Source organism: Plutella xylostella, chromosome 9, assembly GCF_932276165.1.
Source record: "Plutella xylostella chromosome 9, ilPluXylo3.1, whole genome shotgun sequence".
Lineage (NCBI taxonomy): Eukaryota > Metazoa > Arthropoda > Insecta > Lepidoptera > Plutellidae > Plutella > Plutella xylostella.
This window is the reverse complement of record NC_063989.1, coordinates 4148216-4162687: the sequence shown is the minus strand read 5'-3', so window position 1 is coordinate 4162687 and position 14472 is coordinate 4148216. Positions and strand designations below refer to the sequence as shown.

Genomic DNA, 14472 nt, shown 5'->3' with positions numbered 1-14472 from the left:
AATAAAAAAATATTTATCGTTAATATTTTAATCTGTAAGAATACATTTTAAATTCTAGACAATTTCATGCTATACACAGGAATGATAAATATATTGTTAGTATCTTAAAATTAAGTCTTATATAATACCTAGGTATAAACATAGCTAGCTATTTAAGGTATATAGTGCTTACGTATGTATAGAACAAAATATATTAGATGGCATATACAGTGTATTCAAAAAGATATAGTAAGCCGAAAGAGGTAATACTAAACAAGTATTGTTCAATGGTTTGAAAAATTACGAACTTGGTCGGTCACGTAACATTGTTTATTTTTCATGAATTTTGAAAAGTTGTTTAGATTATAGTTTGATTTCCCCCTTTCGGCTAACTATAAAACAAAAATGCGAATAATTTCATCATGTATTATATCTATAAATTGACTTACATCTATCGTAGTAAATAAAACGCGATTATTGTGTTAGCCTACAGTTTACAATGGTGATAACTTACTCTAGACTTATTCATTCCTACTTTTCTTCATTCTTTAGTTATAAACATGGCGCATTTAAGCATAATACAAAAGGCAACTTTCGCTTTCTATGCATTGAATCTGTCTGATAAATTAAATTCTAACTATCACTGATTTCCAGCGCTCCTAATTAGTTATGACCTATTAACAATAATGCAAAATTGGTTTGTAGTGGTAGGTGGTAGCGAATGAAAATGCCACCTTGGTACCGGCAGCGGTATCTGAGTATGTGTCAGAATAGTTATCTTTAGAAGAAAGAAAATTTTTAAACCTTTATTCAGTGCACTGCACTCACATTGTTTACAAGCGGCAAGCGGATTACATCACGCTCGCGGGATGCAGAGGAAGGCAGCCGGCAGCGGCGCTCCTCGGGAGTGGCTTTAAACCATGTGTGGAAGATTACTGATGAACCCGCTGATACTGGCAGTGATTCTGAAGACACCGATTTTAAATTCAGCAATTTCTTAGTGGTAAATCTCATTTTAAATATTTCAAATTTTAGTTTCGACAGTATCAAAACAAACCCCCTGCCTTCAGAATCGCCTCTAATGCATATTAATGGCTGTAGCTCTCTCTCTCTCAGACTGTCGGTTCAACATAGTTCCCGGGGAACAGTCCGGTGACGGCGTCCATGACGCCCTCCCACCAGCCGTCGTCGTTCTTCTTGAGCACGTAGATCACGGCGCTCTCCTGGAACGACAGCTCGTCCTCCTTGTCCGCGTAGTAGTCGTAGATCGCCACCACTGGGGGGAGAATAGATAGATAGATAATACTTTATTGCACACGAACACATAAATAACAGAAGGAAGTCCACAACTATAATTGGCGAGTCATATGTTCCTGACCCGCTCGGAGGAGAGAAATTATACACAAGCAAAGGAATAAAAGTATATGATTATCAGCCATCGGTTGCTGACGGCAGGTACCGTCAAAGGATATAATAATTATGCAGAACTTTTGGCGGAAACATAATGCATGTAAGGTATATTTACGAAAATAGGTATCTAACGCGGCAACAGTTGGGGCAGTTGGATTAGAGTAAGTCACCGTGATGAAATGATTAGTTGTTAGTTTTTGCCAGGATGAATGGAACGTTTAGGGCCAAGGCACATAATGACTAAAGTTGATGATATTTATAAATACGTGACTTATGACTGCTCCTCCGTGGTGATATACTGAATCATTTATTGCATTCATAATTTTTACTAGTGTTTTTCATAAGTAGAAGAATGTGTTGTACCTTTCTCGATGTAGTTCTTGGGCACCCAGCCGGGCAGGTCGTCGTCGTCGGGCACGATGGCGGGCACCGCGCCCGGGTACTGGCCCACCATCTTGCTTTGCTGGAAACAGACGAAACGGGTAGTCAATATCTACAATATGCAAAGAAGCAGGCTAGCAAACCTAGTTACATAATAATTATAGATAGATAGATATTCTTTATTTATAAACAAAAACATGGACAAATTAGAAAAAACGTAATCAACACATGTACAAATGGCGGACTTATCGCTTAAAGCGATTTCTTCCAGGCAACCTTTGGGTAGAAGGATATTTCGATGCAAAGGGTTAAGTGTGTTATAAGTATGTTGTACCTATCTGGCGATGTATTTTTTTTCTTTAAGCAATAAGTCCACCCTTTGTACTGTAATTTTATATTATTTGTGTAATAAAGAGTTAAATAAATAAATTTTACAAACACAGGCTGTCGTAACTCCTGGATGGACTTTGTTTATATTTATTTACTCACACCCCCTGCCCCTCCCCTGAAGACTGTGCAAACAAACTAACCTGCAAGGCGGTCATGGGTCGCCCGAAGGCCTCGTGCGTGAGTTCATCGTCGAGCGGCGGCGGCGGCAGCGGCGGCGACACCGAGCCCCCGCGCGCTGACCCGCCCGTTGATGAAGATGATGCGCGCTGGGAATAATGGTATTGTCAGTAGATATTAAAATGTATTATACAGATATAAAAAAAAACATACACACTCACGCCTTGTACTAATGTACTCCCTTGCGGGGTAGGCAGAGGTGCATTGCTGCACCCACTTTTCGCCAGAGTGTTATGTTAGTCCCAATGTAATAGGGGGCGGGCCTATTGCCATTTTACGGGCACATCCAAGACCCGGGAACAAATATCTGTGTTTAAACAAATATACAGATATAATGTATAACTTATTATGTTCTATATGTAAATTCATGTAATCAGTTACTTTTAAAACAGTTGCTTATTAATTTTCTTAACAGTTGCCCTTGAATGCACACAATTATTAAAATGAAAGAAAATGATACTGAGTACGATATTCCACAAAACAATGCTTTTAGCTGTCCTCGGAGTGATTAATCTAAGGAACCCACCTGTCCGGGCAGACTGAACTGCTGCGAGTGCTGGCTGTGCTCGCCGTCCGAGCCAATCAGCGGCGACGGCGGCGCTGCGGGATAAAGCACGCTATAGTACACACGTACTTGATTTAACATAAGTTCTGAAGAAAAATCTGTGTCCACGTTTCAAAGGCAAAGTACCTACTCGTAGATTATGATGGTGTATTTCTTTTAGAATAAGCCACAAATATAGTACACAGTAGACACGCACTTGATTCAAATTAAGTTATAATAATCTATGTCCAACTCCACGTTTCAAAGGCAAAGTACCTACTCGTAGATGGTGATGGTGTATTTCTTTTAGAATAAGCTACCAATCCACATTTCGTATCTGAGGGCTCTTGGACAGCAAAGGTGTTATGCTATTTTTTTATACGAGCGGGCTAGGACCGAGCGTCTTATGAGATGATTATACACTATGCTGCCTACAAGCTTTACTGCTTGTATAAAATATGTATCCTGAGTCGCGAGACAAATTTCGATCCTCCGTTAAGGGTCTGCAATAGGGAATCGAGGGTTGGCATTGTCATAGAATTATGTAGTAAATGATGCTCTACAGCCTCGAAAAAAATCACACAGGTAGTTGAAGAGTCTAGCTAGGTGCTGAATCATTCGAATTTAAGTAAATGATTATGGATAACTGTAAATTAATTTCAGAATATCAAGAAAAACCAGTCAATCACACTCCCGTATTGTAACAACTGTGTCGTAATTATAAAGAATTTTCATATGATTTTTATCATATTATAAAGTTAAAGGCTTGGACTAGGCGCTAAATACCTTGTTTTTTAATAAACACACACTTATTTTGTGTAAATTAATCCCAAACTTGAGCAATTTTTTTCCCTCAAATCTTCATACAAATATCTATGGCGGCTTTCTGTGTTATAAAATCATAAACACAAGTGACGTTTGACTCAGTTGGCCGCTGGCCTCCAAAGAAGGGTCACGTCGGTTTAGGCAGCACTGACAGCTCGCGATCTTATCGTGTACAGTACCCGTATCATGAAAATTCGAGCTAACGAATAGAATCGAATGCGAGTGCGACTATTGTCAACTTGACAGCACTTTCGAACACTTTTTACCTTTCGAATGAGTTTCGAAAAGAATGACCACAGAGTACATAATATTATTCTGACAATGACCTATGGAATGATAGCTGTCAAACTTTCGCAAATCTATACACCGCCATTTTGTTGTTGACAGGTTGACAGCACTTTCGAATAGACTATCGAATAGAATATGCTGCGGTTTTTCGTAATACGGGTACTGATACAAAATCACTGCACATTGGTTGTCATTGCACTTTTTCAACTTTTATGACACCAACATAATTTGATTTGAAATTGAGGAAGCATAATTCTTCCAGTATATTCAATACATTAAATTAAATTAGATAGTGTGCAATATTCTCGTGATATTACAGTCTCGTAAAGGTCTGATGACGAGCAGGAATATAGCGAATGGATCTAAGTGATGACAATACGCACGAACATTAGGTTAGGGATCAAAAATACAGTCTCTTGGTGCTGGTTAAGGTATGGTCTCGTGAGGATCTGATGAGGGCAGTAACACGGTGGTGGCTCAATTTTATTTCAAAGATGTTAATAGCTAAAAGCATCGAGTTTGGGCTATTAAGTAGGTATGTTTTTCAGAGAGAGAGAAAGAGATTTTGTTTTTCCTCTGGATGTGTTAGGTTTACTGGGTTTACTAAGTTCATTCTGTTAATGGCATCAAGTTGTTATGTGTTCATAAGTAATAATTATTTATTAACAAAATGCTGTTGATTCTCCACGAAAATGTAAAAATAAAAATAAAATAAATAAAAATAAATTCGTAACGTAAAATTGTCAATGACGGAATTTCTTCTATAGACAGTAGCCACAAAAAAAACAAACGATAGATGGCGTGATTTGAAGATAAAGATACATTTTTTCGACACATAGACAGCAACAACAAAAAAAATACAGATTTAAAGAAAAGAAACACATACTTATACAAAACAACAAAGAAAAAAAAAGGGTACACATCAAAATAACTGGAAAAAATATAAGCCCCAATTTACTTGTGTGGGACAGGGAGTACCATAATATTTTTTTTGGGGTACTCCCCATCTATGCGAAATATAAGCTTGATATCTTTACCCGTTTCTGAGAAAAAGGGCGGTGACAGACAGTCAGTCAGACAGACGGACAACAAAGAGATCGTATAACGGTTGCTTTTTTTCTTTTGACGTTCGAAACCCTAAAATTAAGTAAAAATATTATGCTGCCAAAAAATGTACTTACAGGTATTGAAAAAGCGGTATATAAACAAATTATACCAGCAGAGGGTTCACCATTTAGCTGAATGTTACTTAGAAAACGGGCTTGAGTGGCGGTCAAGTTGGTCCCCGCCTGCGATACTTTCCATTAACATTGGGACTCGTTTTCATGTTTTTAGCGTACAGTCAGGTTTTTAGTTTTTTATAATTGTATTTTTTTATTTGTAACTTTTTAGTTGTTTTTATTTTATGAAATTTTACGTCGGTAGGTAGTTCATGATCATTTTTTATTTCAATAATTTTGGTGTTGTTATTTAAATACCTTCAATATGCATATTTTTGTAATGTGAAAATCAAGTCCTTTCATTTGATACCTTACACGGCAAAGTTGAATTATTATTTTTTCGATCATCACGTTATGTCCTCAAGAGGGCGCTATGTACATTTTAATGGAACGTCACATAGCCTATAGCCATCGCGCCATCAATACGCTTCTAACAATACCTCATACATCAAAATCTATCAAGCCGTTTAGGCTACAGGAGGGAACAAAGAAACAGACAAACATACATATATACATACATACAATCAAAAAACATTACCCTCCTCCTTCGGCAGTCGGGTAAAAAGGAGTAAGACAGGGGGTCATTCTGAACTTTTGCTCTACGAGTTTTGGAAATTAACAAAAAAAAACCTTTTTCATAGAAACTTTGTTGGACATGTGACTTTTTACCATGGAAAACGAATATTTTTTTTCGCGAATTTGCAAATCTCGTAGAACAAAAGTTGTTCAGAATGACCCCTTGAGTCATCCCCTTTTGGCTTAGTATAGCCCTTTTGCGACACTATGTATTTACTTTGCTTTGTCGTGTCGGGGTTCAGTTGGCTGGAGGATGCCCGAAACTTATTATCTACACTTTAATACTTGTAGTTACCTTTCTACAAGTAAATACCACATTTGTTTGAGAAAGCTAATCGGGTTCCGAGTATAGAGTAAAGTGGCACCCCTATTAATTTCTACTCTTTCCTGGTGCCTACCAGTGTAAGTAAGAATTATACTTACTTACCCTAAAATCACCCAAAATGTACTTGAACATAATTGTCAATAAAGTTGGCGAGTAAAAGTTTATCGACCCACTGTGCAAACTTACATGTGTGCGTGTCACTGCGTGTGCTGTGTGAAGAGCATTGAAAACCCAAAATTGGCGCGGCACGTCACCCTGTACGGGCCCTTAACGTTGCGTATATCGTCAACTGTCACTGTCAAAATGTAAGGCATAGTTAGTTCCAAAAGTGACATTTGTTTTTTCCATATGTTAGGTGGAATTTCACCAAACGCTAAACGTATTTTGTAGCCTGTCATACGTCTGTCAGTTAGTACAAAATGTATTTAAAATTTGATTTAAATACGTTTAGCGTTTGGTAAAAGTGACCCTTCGTGTAGATTCGAAAATAGTATCGAATCCGGTGCTCCCTGCACTGTATTAAGTCGAGATATCTCGTGAGTAGATACTCACGCGGCATGTTGATGCTGGAGTGCATGATGTCCTGCTGCGAGCTGTAGTTGGACTGGTGCTGGTTCGGGTGCACCATTCCCACCTGACAACAGATCATAAATGGTTATGTTTTGTACTAGAGACTATACATGAAACAAAGTATCTCTTCTAATCGAGTCTAAGGTTTCTTTACATTGTAAACTTATTTAGATTGTAAATCATGTAGATAGTAGTAAAACAGCTGTATGGGATAGACAGCAGAGAATACAGGCAACCTCACAAACTGCCTATTCAAACGTTGACAGTTGATTATGTAGGTAGTTTGACAAGGTACAAAAGTGTATAGTTACTTATGCAGCTGACTGTACTTGTAAAATATATTAAGAACAATGTGTAGAATACCCTTGTAGATCCCTTGTAACATGCCATGCGACTATGAGCGCAAGACGCCATTTTGAAGATACATGATTTCTATTAAGGTATTCTATTCTATTCTATTCTCATAGGGGGTGAAGTTCCTGTACGTGGCTCTCTCGAGTGGAACCTTTGTACATACATACATATCCCCTTGATTTCAGCTCAGCCAGCCTAGCTCCCGAGTAAACTGGAGTAACAGGCCTGGGTATTGCAATAGCTGAGGTAGGCGCTCTGTTGGTCCAAGAATAGATAATCTTGTTTCTATTATGATAAGATATTAGATATTACATACCTGTGGCTGGTTGGGCGCGGCGGAGTAGGGCGGCGGGCGGCGCGGGTAGTTGGGCGCATAGTGCGACGGCACCTGCGGCGGCGCCACGGCCGGCGGCGTGCGGTACTCGCGCGACGACTTGCCTGCAACCATACAACATCAGGGGTTAGGTGGAGTGTATGGAAATTGGGGAAAGGGAAGGTCGATATAATGGCAATGCTGTTCAGACATAATTAATTATTATCTATTCTGTATTTATAATAGTACCTACAAGAAACCTGCGTCATCTAGGTCAGAGCTTCTATCAAGCAATATAATGTACATCAGTCCAATATGTATAACAGACTGGCTAGTTATAAGAAGTGAAGGAAACCGTCTATGGAAGGAAGAAATAATCTCTCCCATGGATTGAAGAGTTTCTCCTTATGAGTGAGGCCACATTACTGCGTTACGTCGCATCTTCCGAAAGGAACGGTCATAAAAAATTCAGCAATGCACCAATAGCATATAGCAGCGATGATGCAATGCACCAATGCAACCTCACCCTAAGAGAGTGTAATCTCTTACCAAGCGTGCCCCGTCCCAGCGTGCCGGTATTTGCGGCGGCGGCGGCGGCGCGCACGGCGGCGGGCGGCGTGGGCGGCTTGGTGGTGGGCGCGGGCAGCGCGGCGGCGGGCGCTCGCCGGGAGCCCCCGCGAGGCGTCCCCGCCCCGCCCAGCGCCCAGCGCGCGCCGTGACCGATCTCGTCTAGAGCTGGGGGTGGGTGGATAGGTTTTTAGGGTTCCCCTCATCTCGCCTAATCTTTATTTCCCAAAACTCGTTTCGCATAACTCGTATGGTCTAAACTTTTTTGGTCGAATCATTACTTTGCCAAGACTTAAATGGCATAAGGCTCGTTTCGTCTAAAGCTCTTTAGGCACAATCTTGAAACACCTAAGTCTCGTTTTCTCAAATTTATGTTCGTTTATACCTATGTATAATCTTGATTCCCCTAATGTTATCTTAATAAATAATATATTAAGTATGTAGTAAATTCACCAATTGTGGTGTTTTTCTCCTAAATTCCGAGAAACATGATATTAAATGATAAAAAAATCGAAAGTTAACGAGCATTATATTATTATACAAACCCCATGGGATCGAAACCTAAAGATAGGTGCGACGACGAGCAAAGCGAGGAGGAGCGTATTAGGTGCACATGTTCGTCATAACGAAGCGGAGCGGAGCGTTTTCCAAACAGCGGAAACAATATAAGGCACCAGTTTGCCCTATGTATGGAGACGCTCCGTCGCTCCGTCAAAGTTAAAGCCAAACGAATATTATTACTTTGTATAAACCTATGCCATAGCATTATTAGTCTATTCAAGATTTGGCCATACAATTATTACGCTAAACAAGATTATGCGAAATTACTTTTTACTAAACGAGATTTAATCCATACGATTTTCGGCGAAACGAGCCTTTGACCAAACGTTACTATGCAATACGAGATTAGGCTAATAAATCTTAGGCCTAAAAAGGTAGAACCAGGTTTTTACTTCATTGAGGCGTGATTTTTCAATAAAGAGAAAGATAGGTTGTTTTTATGATTGTGCAAATATGTATGTTTACTATGAGCAGTTGTGTTGAGAGACTTTGGCTTGGTGATGATGATAGCACTTCCACTGTCAGGCACCCTTTATTATTTGCTTCCCTGTTTAATAGGTTTTTATAGGTATGACAGTTTAAAACTGTGGATATCTTCCATTCTTGAGAACCATACTTAGTAGATAATGATGATGCTGTTGTGTCTGAATGTCAATCACATCACATTTGTCAAAACTTACAGAAATAATAAGTTCTATCACAATTTGTTAGATCCATACTTTTACAACTTTTATTGTTAGCCAAAGGTTAGCCTGTATACTTGTATAGTCAACATGACACTAAGAAGTCTTGGAAACAAATAGTGAGTCACCTCTAATACAATCATTCAGGGTGGGTATATAATAGCATTTGCAAATTACAAGATGATTACAATGATATAATTACACACCTGTATAGTCAATGCTCTTCCTAACATACTTGATGGGCTTCTCCGGGTTAGCTGGAGCAATGATCTTGTACTGCCTGTTGGTCACCTTGTTAGCCGTCAGCACGCCAATCTCCCGGCGAGCCACCTTCTCCTTGTGGATGGCCACAGTCTGCGCGATGTGGTTCATCTGGCCCTCCATCTCCGCCAACTGCATAGTTTGCAACTCCAACAGTTGCAGAAAATTGTATGCCAGTGTGTTGATCTGATACGCAACACTGGCTAGAGATTGAGTAGTGTAATTCTTGGTGCTTTCCAACGCGAGGCGCTTGTTTTCTGACTGGAAGTAGTTGGCCTCGCAGTACTCCGCGACCCGCTCCAGGTTGGTGTGGCTGTCGGTCAAGTGACTTCGCCCCTCGGGGATTTCCGTCTGCAGTAAGGCCGCTAGTTCCGCCATGGTTCTGCAGGATTACACCACCTTAAAATATAAATATAATTAGCTTAGGTAGCAGACAACCACAAGCTTGTATTATAGCATTTGGATCTAAAAAGTCACTCGAAATTATTGTAGATTAGGCGTTGGTTTGAGATTCTAGGGTAAACATTTGTCATCGAAAAACTTCTAAACGACCAAGTATTTAGGGCTAATCAGTTAAAATTATAATTGCTAACATAAATGTAATTCTATTGACCATACCTTTCTATTTATTTATTGTATAATCAGGGAAATAAAAGGGAACAAACAAACACAAAACCTCAGCAAATCTACACACAACACAAGACTTTTGACATTTCTATCTGTCTTGTCTATGGTCTATAACAGTGTTGCCACCATAGTTTTAGTAATGAGGATCGAATAGATTCTCGAAAGTAGTAACTAAGTATAGTAAAACTATGAAGTCCTGACAACGGAAGTGGAATTTATTTAATCGATGTGATTAATGCAAAATCGCACTCTTTAATGTCAGTGTTATAGGACTGTACTTTGTATGTAGATGTAAGATAGGTACCTTGTGCATGATGGAGCACAATGAAATATAACTAATGAAAACAAGAGTTTTTAGTTAGCGAGATACCTTCAGCTTTTTTTTCTACTTCGATGTATTATAAGTACTAAGAGGAGATTCCAGTAACTAATCAAGTTATCCCAATCCCACGGCTATGTTATGCCACCAAACCTTCTAGTTAGAGAAGAACTTAAGTTCCTTGCACCAAACTAAGCCGGGAATCGAACCCGCAATCTCACCTTAGATTACCCAGATAGATTTTTACAAAAACATACTTTTAGGTAAGTATATGTTTACATTTTCATTCCCCTAATGTATACATACATATAATAATAAAGTAGGTACCTATAGGTTTTCACTAAAGGGATTATGTTAGGGCGAAAATAAGGTATTTTTATGAGTTTTTGGTTCACATATAAGTAATTTATTCGTAGAGATTGCTTTATCACCACACACAAGTAGGAATATGTACCTATGTATAATCCTAAAATCTGTTAAAATTATGAAATAACTTCCTACTTTCACAAAGGTTAATGCTATGTATAATAAATTCATAATAGGTATAAATAACATGATCATGAATCTACTTTTTCTACACACAACGCAACTATACGATCCTAACATGCTTAACATAATGCATATAATAGCTATAATTGTTAGATTTTAGTAAGTTTTTAAACAAAAGTAAAATATGTATAAAAACAGTGTGAAGCTCTAAGCTGTTATTAGCACATCCCAGTTGATTTCATTGTTATACACTTCTTGATCGAGCCACAACTCGTAGTTGTCCTTGAACTCCTCCTCGAGGTCCGCGCAGGTCTCCATGATGCTGTTGAGATCAGTATCCACCGGGGTGAGGTCCAGCTCCTGCTCCGCGCCAGTGCCATACCGCCGCGAGTTGAACCGGTCCACGTTCAGCCTCAGAGCACACTCCTCGTCCTGGAAGTCCCAGGGCCGCGCGTCGACGTCGTTCCCAAACGCCCAGTCGTCATTAAGCCTATGGCGGACCTTAGAGTAGATTGCACTGATGGTCTTCATATTCGTTTTCCTCCACTGTCTACCCAAATATTTAGTCTGCATTTTTAGTAGCTTCAATACATAAAACTGCATCAAAGCATGCCTCACCTTCAGTGTGCGCTTTAATATTGGCGCACTCTTGAACACAACCAGCATCATGATCCTAGCATTCTTCCATTTGGTCAGTTTGTTCAGGATTCTCAAAAGGTTGATGCAGGAAAATACATTTCTCCAAGAGTATGGGACACCTGTCTCTCCAATGTCTAAGCATTCTTTAGTTAACTCTGGCTGTTCCCCAATAACACAAGCTGGGAAATCGAAAATTGGAATATTGTTTTTGGCGCCAACATACGGTAAGGGGTTTTGGTTGAAGAACTTTAACACCAATGGCATACAGTTGGCATATACTAGATGCTGGGACATGAACTCAAACTGGTAGATGTGATTTAGTTTGAAATGCTTTAGTAAGAGCAATAGTATTGCTGTGACTGCCTTTACAATGATTTCCTTGTGTCTGTTGATGTCAATGCCTAGTTTCAGTGACTGTAGGACTGTCATGGGCATTTCCTCTGGTAATATGTCTGCCATGATGTTGATGGAGTAGTTCTTGGCGGTGGAGGTGGGTGCGGCCGCCAGCAGGATCTTCAGGAGAGCAATCATGTACTGCGGCAGGTTGGGGAGCATGGCCTTGTACAGGATCTCCGCCTCGGTCTCCTCCACTTCCTTCTCTCCCCTGGTGAGTGGACTACGAGCTATTTCCATTTCCCTGTCTATTTGCAGCTCTGACAAACTTGTGTACATGTGTTTTTTCAGTATTTCTATACCTTCATGTATGGGCTGTGGCAGCCCAGCAATAGTTGAGCGGTCACCAGGAAGAGAGTACCCCACAAACTTTACTCTTACAATTTCTAGGAACATGTCAATATCTCTCTGGCGTACTTTGGACTGCCATGGCAGGCTTCTCGGGAGTGGCGGTGGGGGTGGAGGGCTGTCAAACTGTTTGAAGTACATGTAGTAGGCACAGTTGTTGGGATTTTGTGTATTGTTTATATCCTGAAATTCCATTGAATAATCCTCAGAACCATTTCCAGTTTCCTCCTTATCAACATAAATTTGTTCATCTGATTCATCCAATGATGTTTGCTTCATGAAAGTTTGTCTTCTTAGAGCTCTTTCAGATTCTTTCATCTTCCTTTGAGCTGGGTTTTGATTTTCCAGCATATCTGCTGCACTGGGAGGGGGTGAGCTGGCTCTCATCCCTTTAATTATTTCTAGTGTATCTTCTGATAAGGGTGGCAGCCCAGCCTTTTCACGGAGATATGCTTTCCTAGCTTTGAGTTCTTTTGATCCTCCAAGGAAGACTAGCAAAATTTTCCACAGCAACAACAGTACTTTCTTCATAGGAAAGTGTGGCGTGGTGCCGGCGCACAGGTGGGCCACCATGCTCAGCAGCTTCACCGGCAACAGTTCATCTCCAAATGGTGTCCCGAGCTCCTCCTTGAAATTCTTTACCAAGTCAGCATATTCTGAATCAGGCTTATCCTTTTCAGTTCTCATGTGTTCAGTTATCAAATAGAGCACAGACAAAATCACTCTCAAGTTAGTAGACACCTTCAAGTTGGTAGACTCGGCTAGAGTTTCAGCCAGCTTCCTGGAAGCATTGGCCGAGCTACTCCTAACAATTTCGAGGTTGAGTAGTTCGACAAACGCGGTGAAGACGCCCATCTCGTAGAGCTGCATGATGTTGGCGCGGGCGGCGCGCTGCTGCTCGGCGTCGGACTGCGCCTCGGCCCAGCAGCCCTGCGCCAGGTACAGCACGCAGCGCGCCGCGCGCAGCCGCACGCCCGCCAGCGCCACGTCCAGCTGCTCCAGCAGGCGCTCCACCACGGCCGCCTGCTGCCCGCGCGCCAGCCGGCCCCAGCTCGGCGGGAACCCGAACTCCTCCATCACGTCCTCGAACGCCTTCACGTTGAGCTGGAACTCGGGATGCTCCGTGTAGCTGTACAGCTCGGCGATCTCGTTGGCCTGCGAGTCGCAGTCGTCGTACACGAAGTCCAGCTCCGGACTCTCCATGTCGTTCACGCAATCTCCCTCTTCCATGGGGCGGCGTAAGTCAGTCAGTTTTGTACCTCCACGACGGCCGTTGCCGTTTGTTCCCATTACTGTGTATCCCTATGTGAATACACTATGCGGCGCGCATATGGTACATTAGATTGAAGTCATGATTTGATCACCGCACAGAGAATTGGAATTATTGGAAATTGAATTATTGAATTTAGAAAACAACAATACAAAGTCAAAATGAACGAACTAGTGACGTTCCCACTATATTAGAAAATGACAATTTTAATAGTTATCGATAATTACAAAACAGCTGTGCCGAGTATGAAAATCAAGCGGATTGCCATGTAGAGCCCTCAAGGTTTTTAAAAGGACATTATATCTTGTCTTATTATTATCTTGTCTTATTGTTATCTTTCTTTATACTTTATATTTCCTTTCAATGTGGTTGTCTGGAAGAGATTACTTTTAGTAATAAGTCCGCCGATTGTACTATTTATTTTCTTTTCTATGTTTGTGAAACTGTTTCTGTTTTTGTGTATAAAGAGTATTTTATCTTTTTTTTTCTTTATATTTTACGGTAGGTTCATTACTAGAGAAATGTATGTTATGTGTACCTAAAAGATCGAGATTGGAAACCGAAACAATATATCACAAATATATCAAAAGCCAAAAAAATTAAGTAAAATCAATATACCTACTTAAATCAGGATATCATAAATCAAAAAATATTTTATCGACTAGGTATAAATTTAAGTTTTAGAACATCACTAGCGACTTATGTTTCACAGAGTAGAGGACTGAGAGTTGTAAAAAATATCTGTGAATCGAGGTCGATGTGAACTTGTTCTGAGATTTGGGGAAGCTACTTGAAATCAAATATTTTATTGCTACCTACTTCTTTATCTTCCTTTTCTTCAAAGTTCAAGCCAGCCCAAGGAGCATAAATACATCTCTAATGAGAAGAGCCAGCCTTGAGCCAGCCACACCGAGCTAGCCTCGTTTTTTATAGATGGTTCCATGTAAAAAAAAAACAATTTTC

General features: G+C 40.2%; 2 protein-coding genes across 2 annotated transcripts; both read right to left on the bottom strand.

The window, feature by feature from the left end:
- Window positions 1-12: 12 nt before the first annotated feature.
- On the bottom strand, window positions 13-10161 carry LOC105397746 (abl interactor 2-like). Its single transcript, XM_048622935.1, has 9 exons — window positions 10043-10161; window positions 9370-9823; window positions 7902-8087; window positions 7356-7477; window positions 6668-6749; window positions 2864-2937; window positions 2301-2426; window positions 1753-1852; window positions 13-1255 (listed from the first exon to the last, which is right to left on the bottom strand). Exons 2-9 carry the CDS (start codon window positions 9800-9802, stop codon window positions 1092-1094), a joined length of 1287 nt encoding a protein of 428 aa, XP_048478892.1. The 5' UTR covers window positions 9803-9823; window positions 10043-10161; the 3' UTR covers window positions 13-1091.
- Window positions 10162-10749: 588 nt separating this feature from the next.
- Window positions 10750-13647, bottom strand: LOC119690847 (striatin-interacting protein 1). The gene has a single exon (XM_038106917.2). It carries the CDS (start codon window positions 13527-13529, stop codon window positions 11067-11069), a length of 2463 nt encoding a protein of 820 aa, XP_037962845.2. The 5' UTR covers window positions 13530-13647; the 3' UTR covers window positions 10750-11066.
- Window positions 13648-14472: the final 825 nt, after the last annotated feature.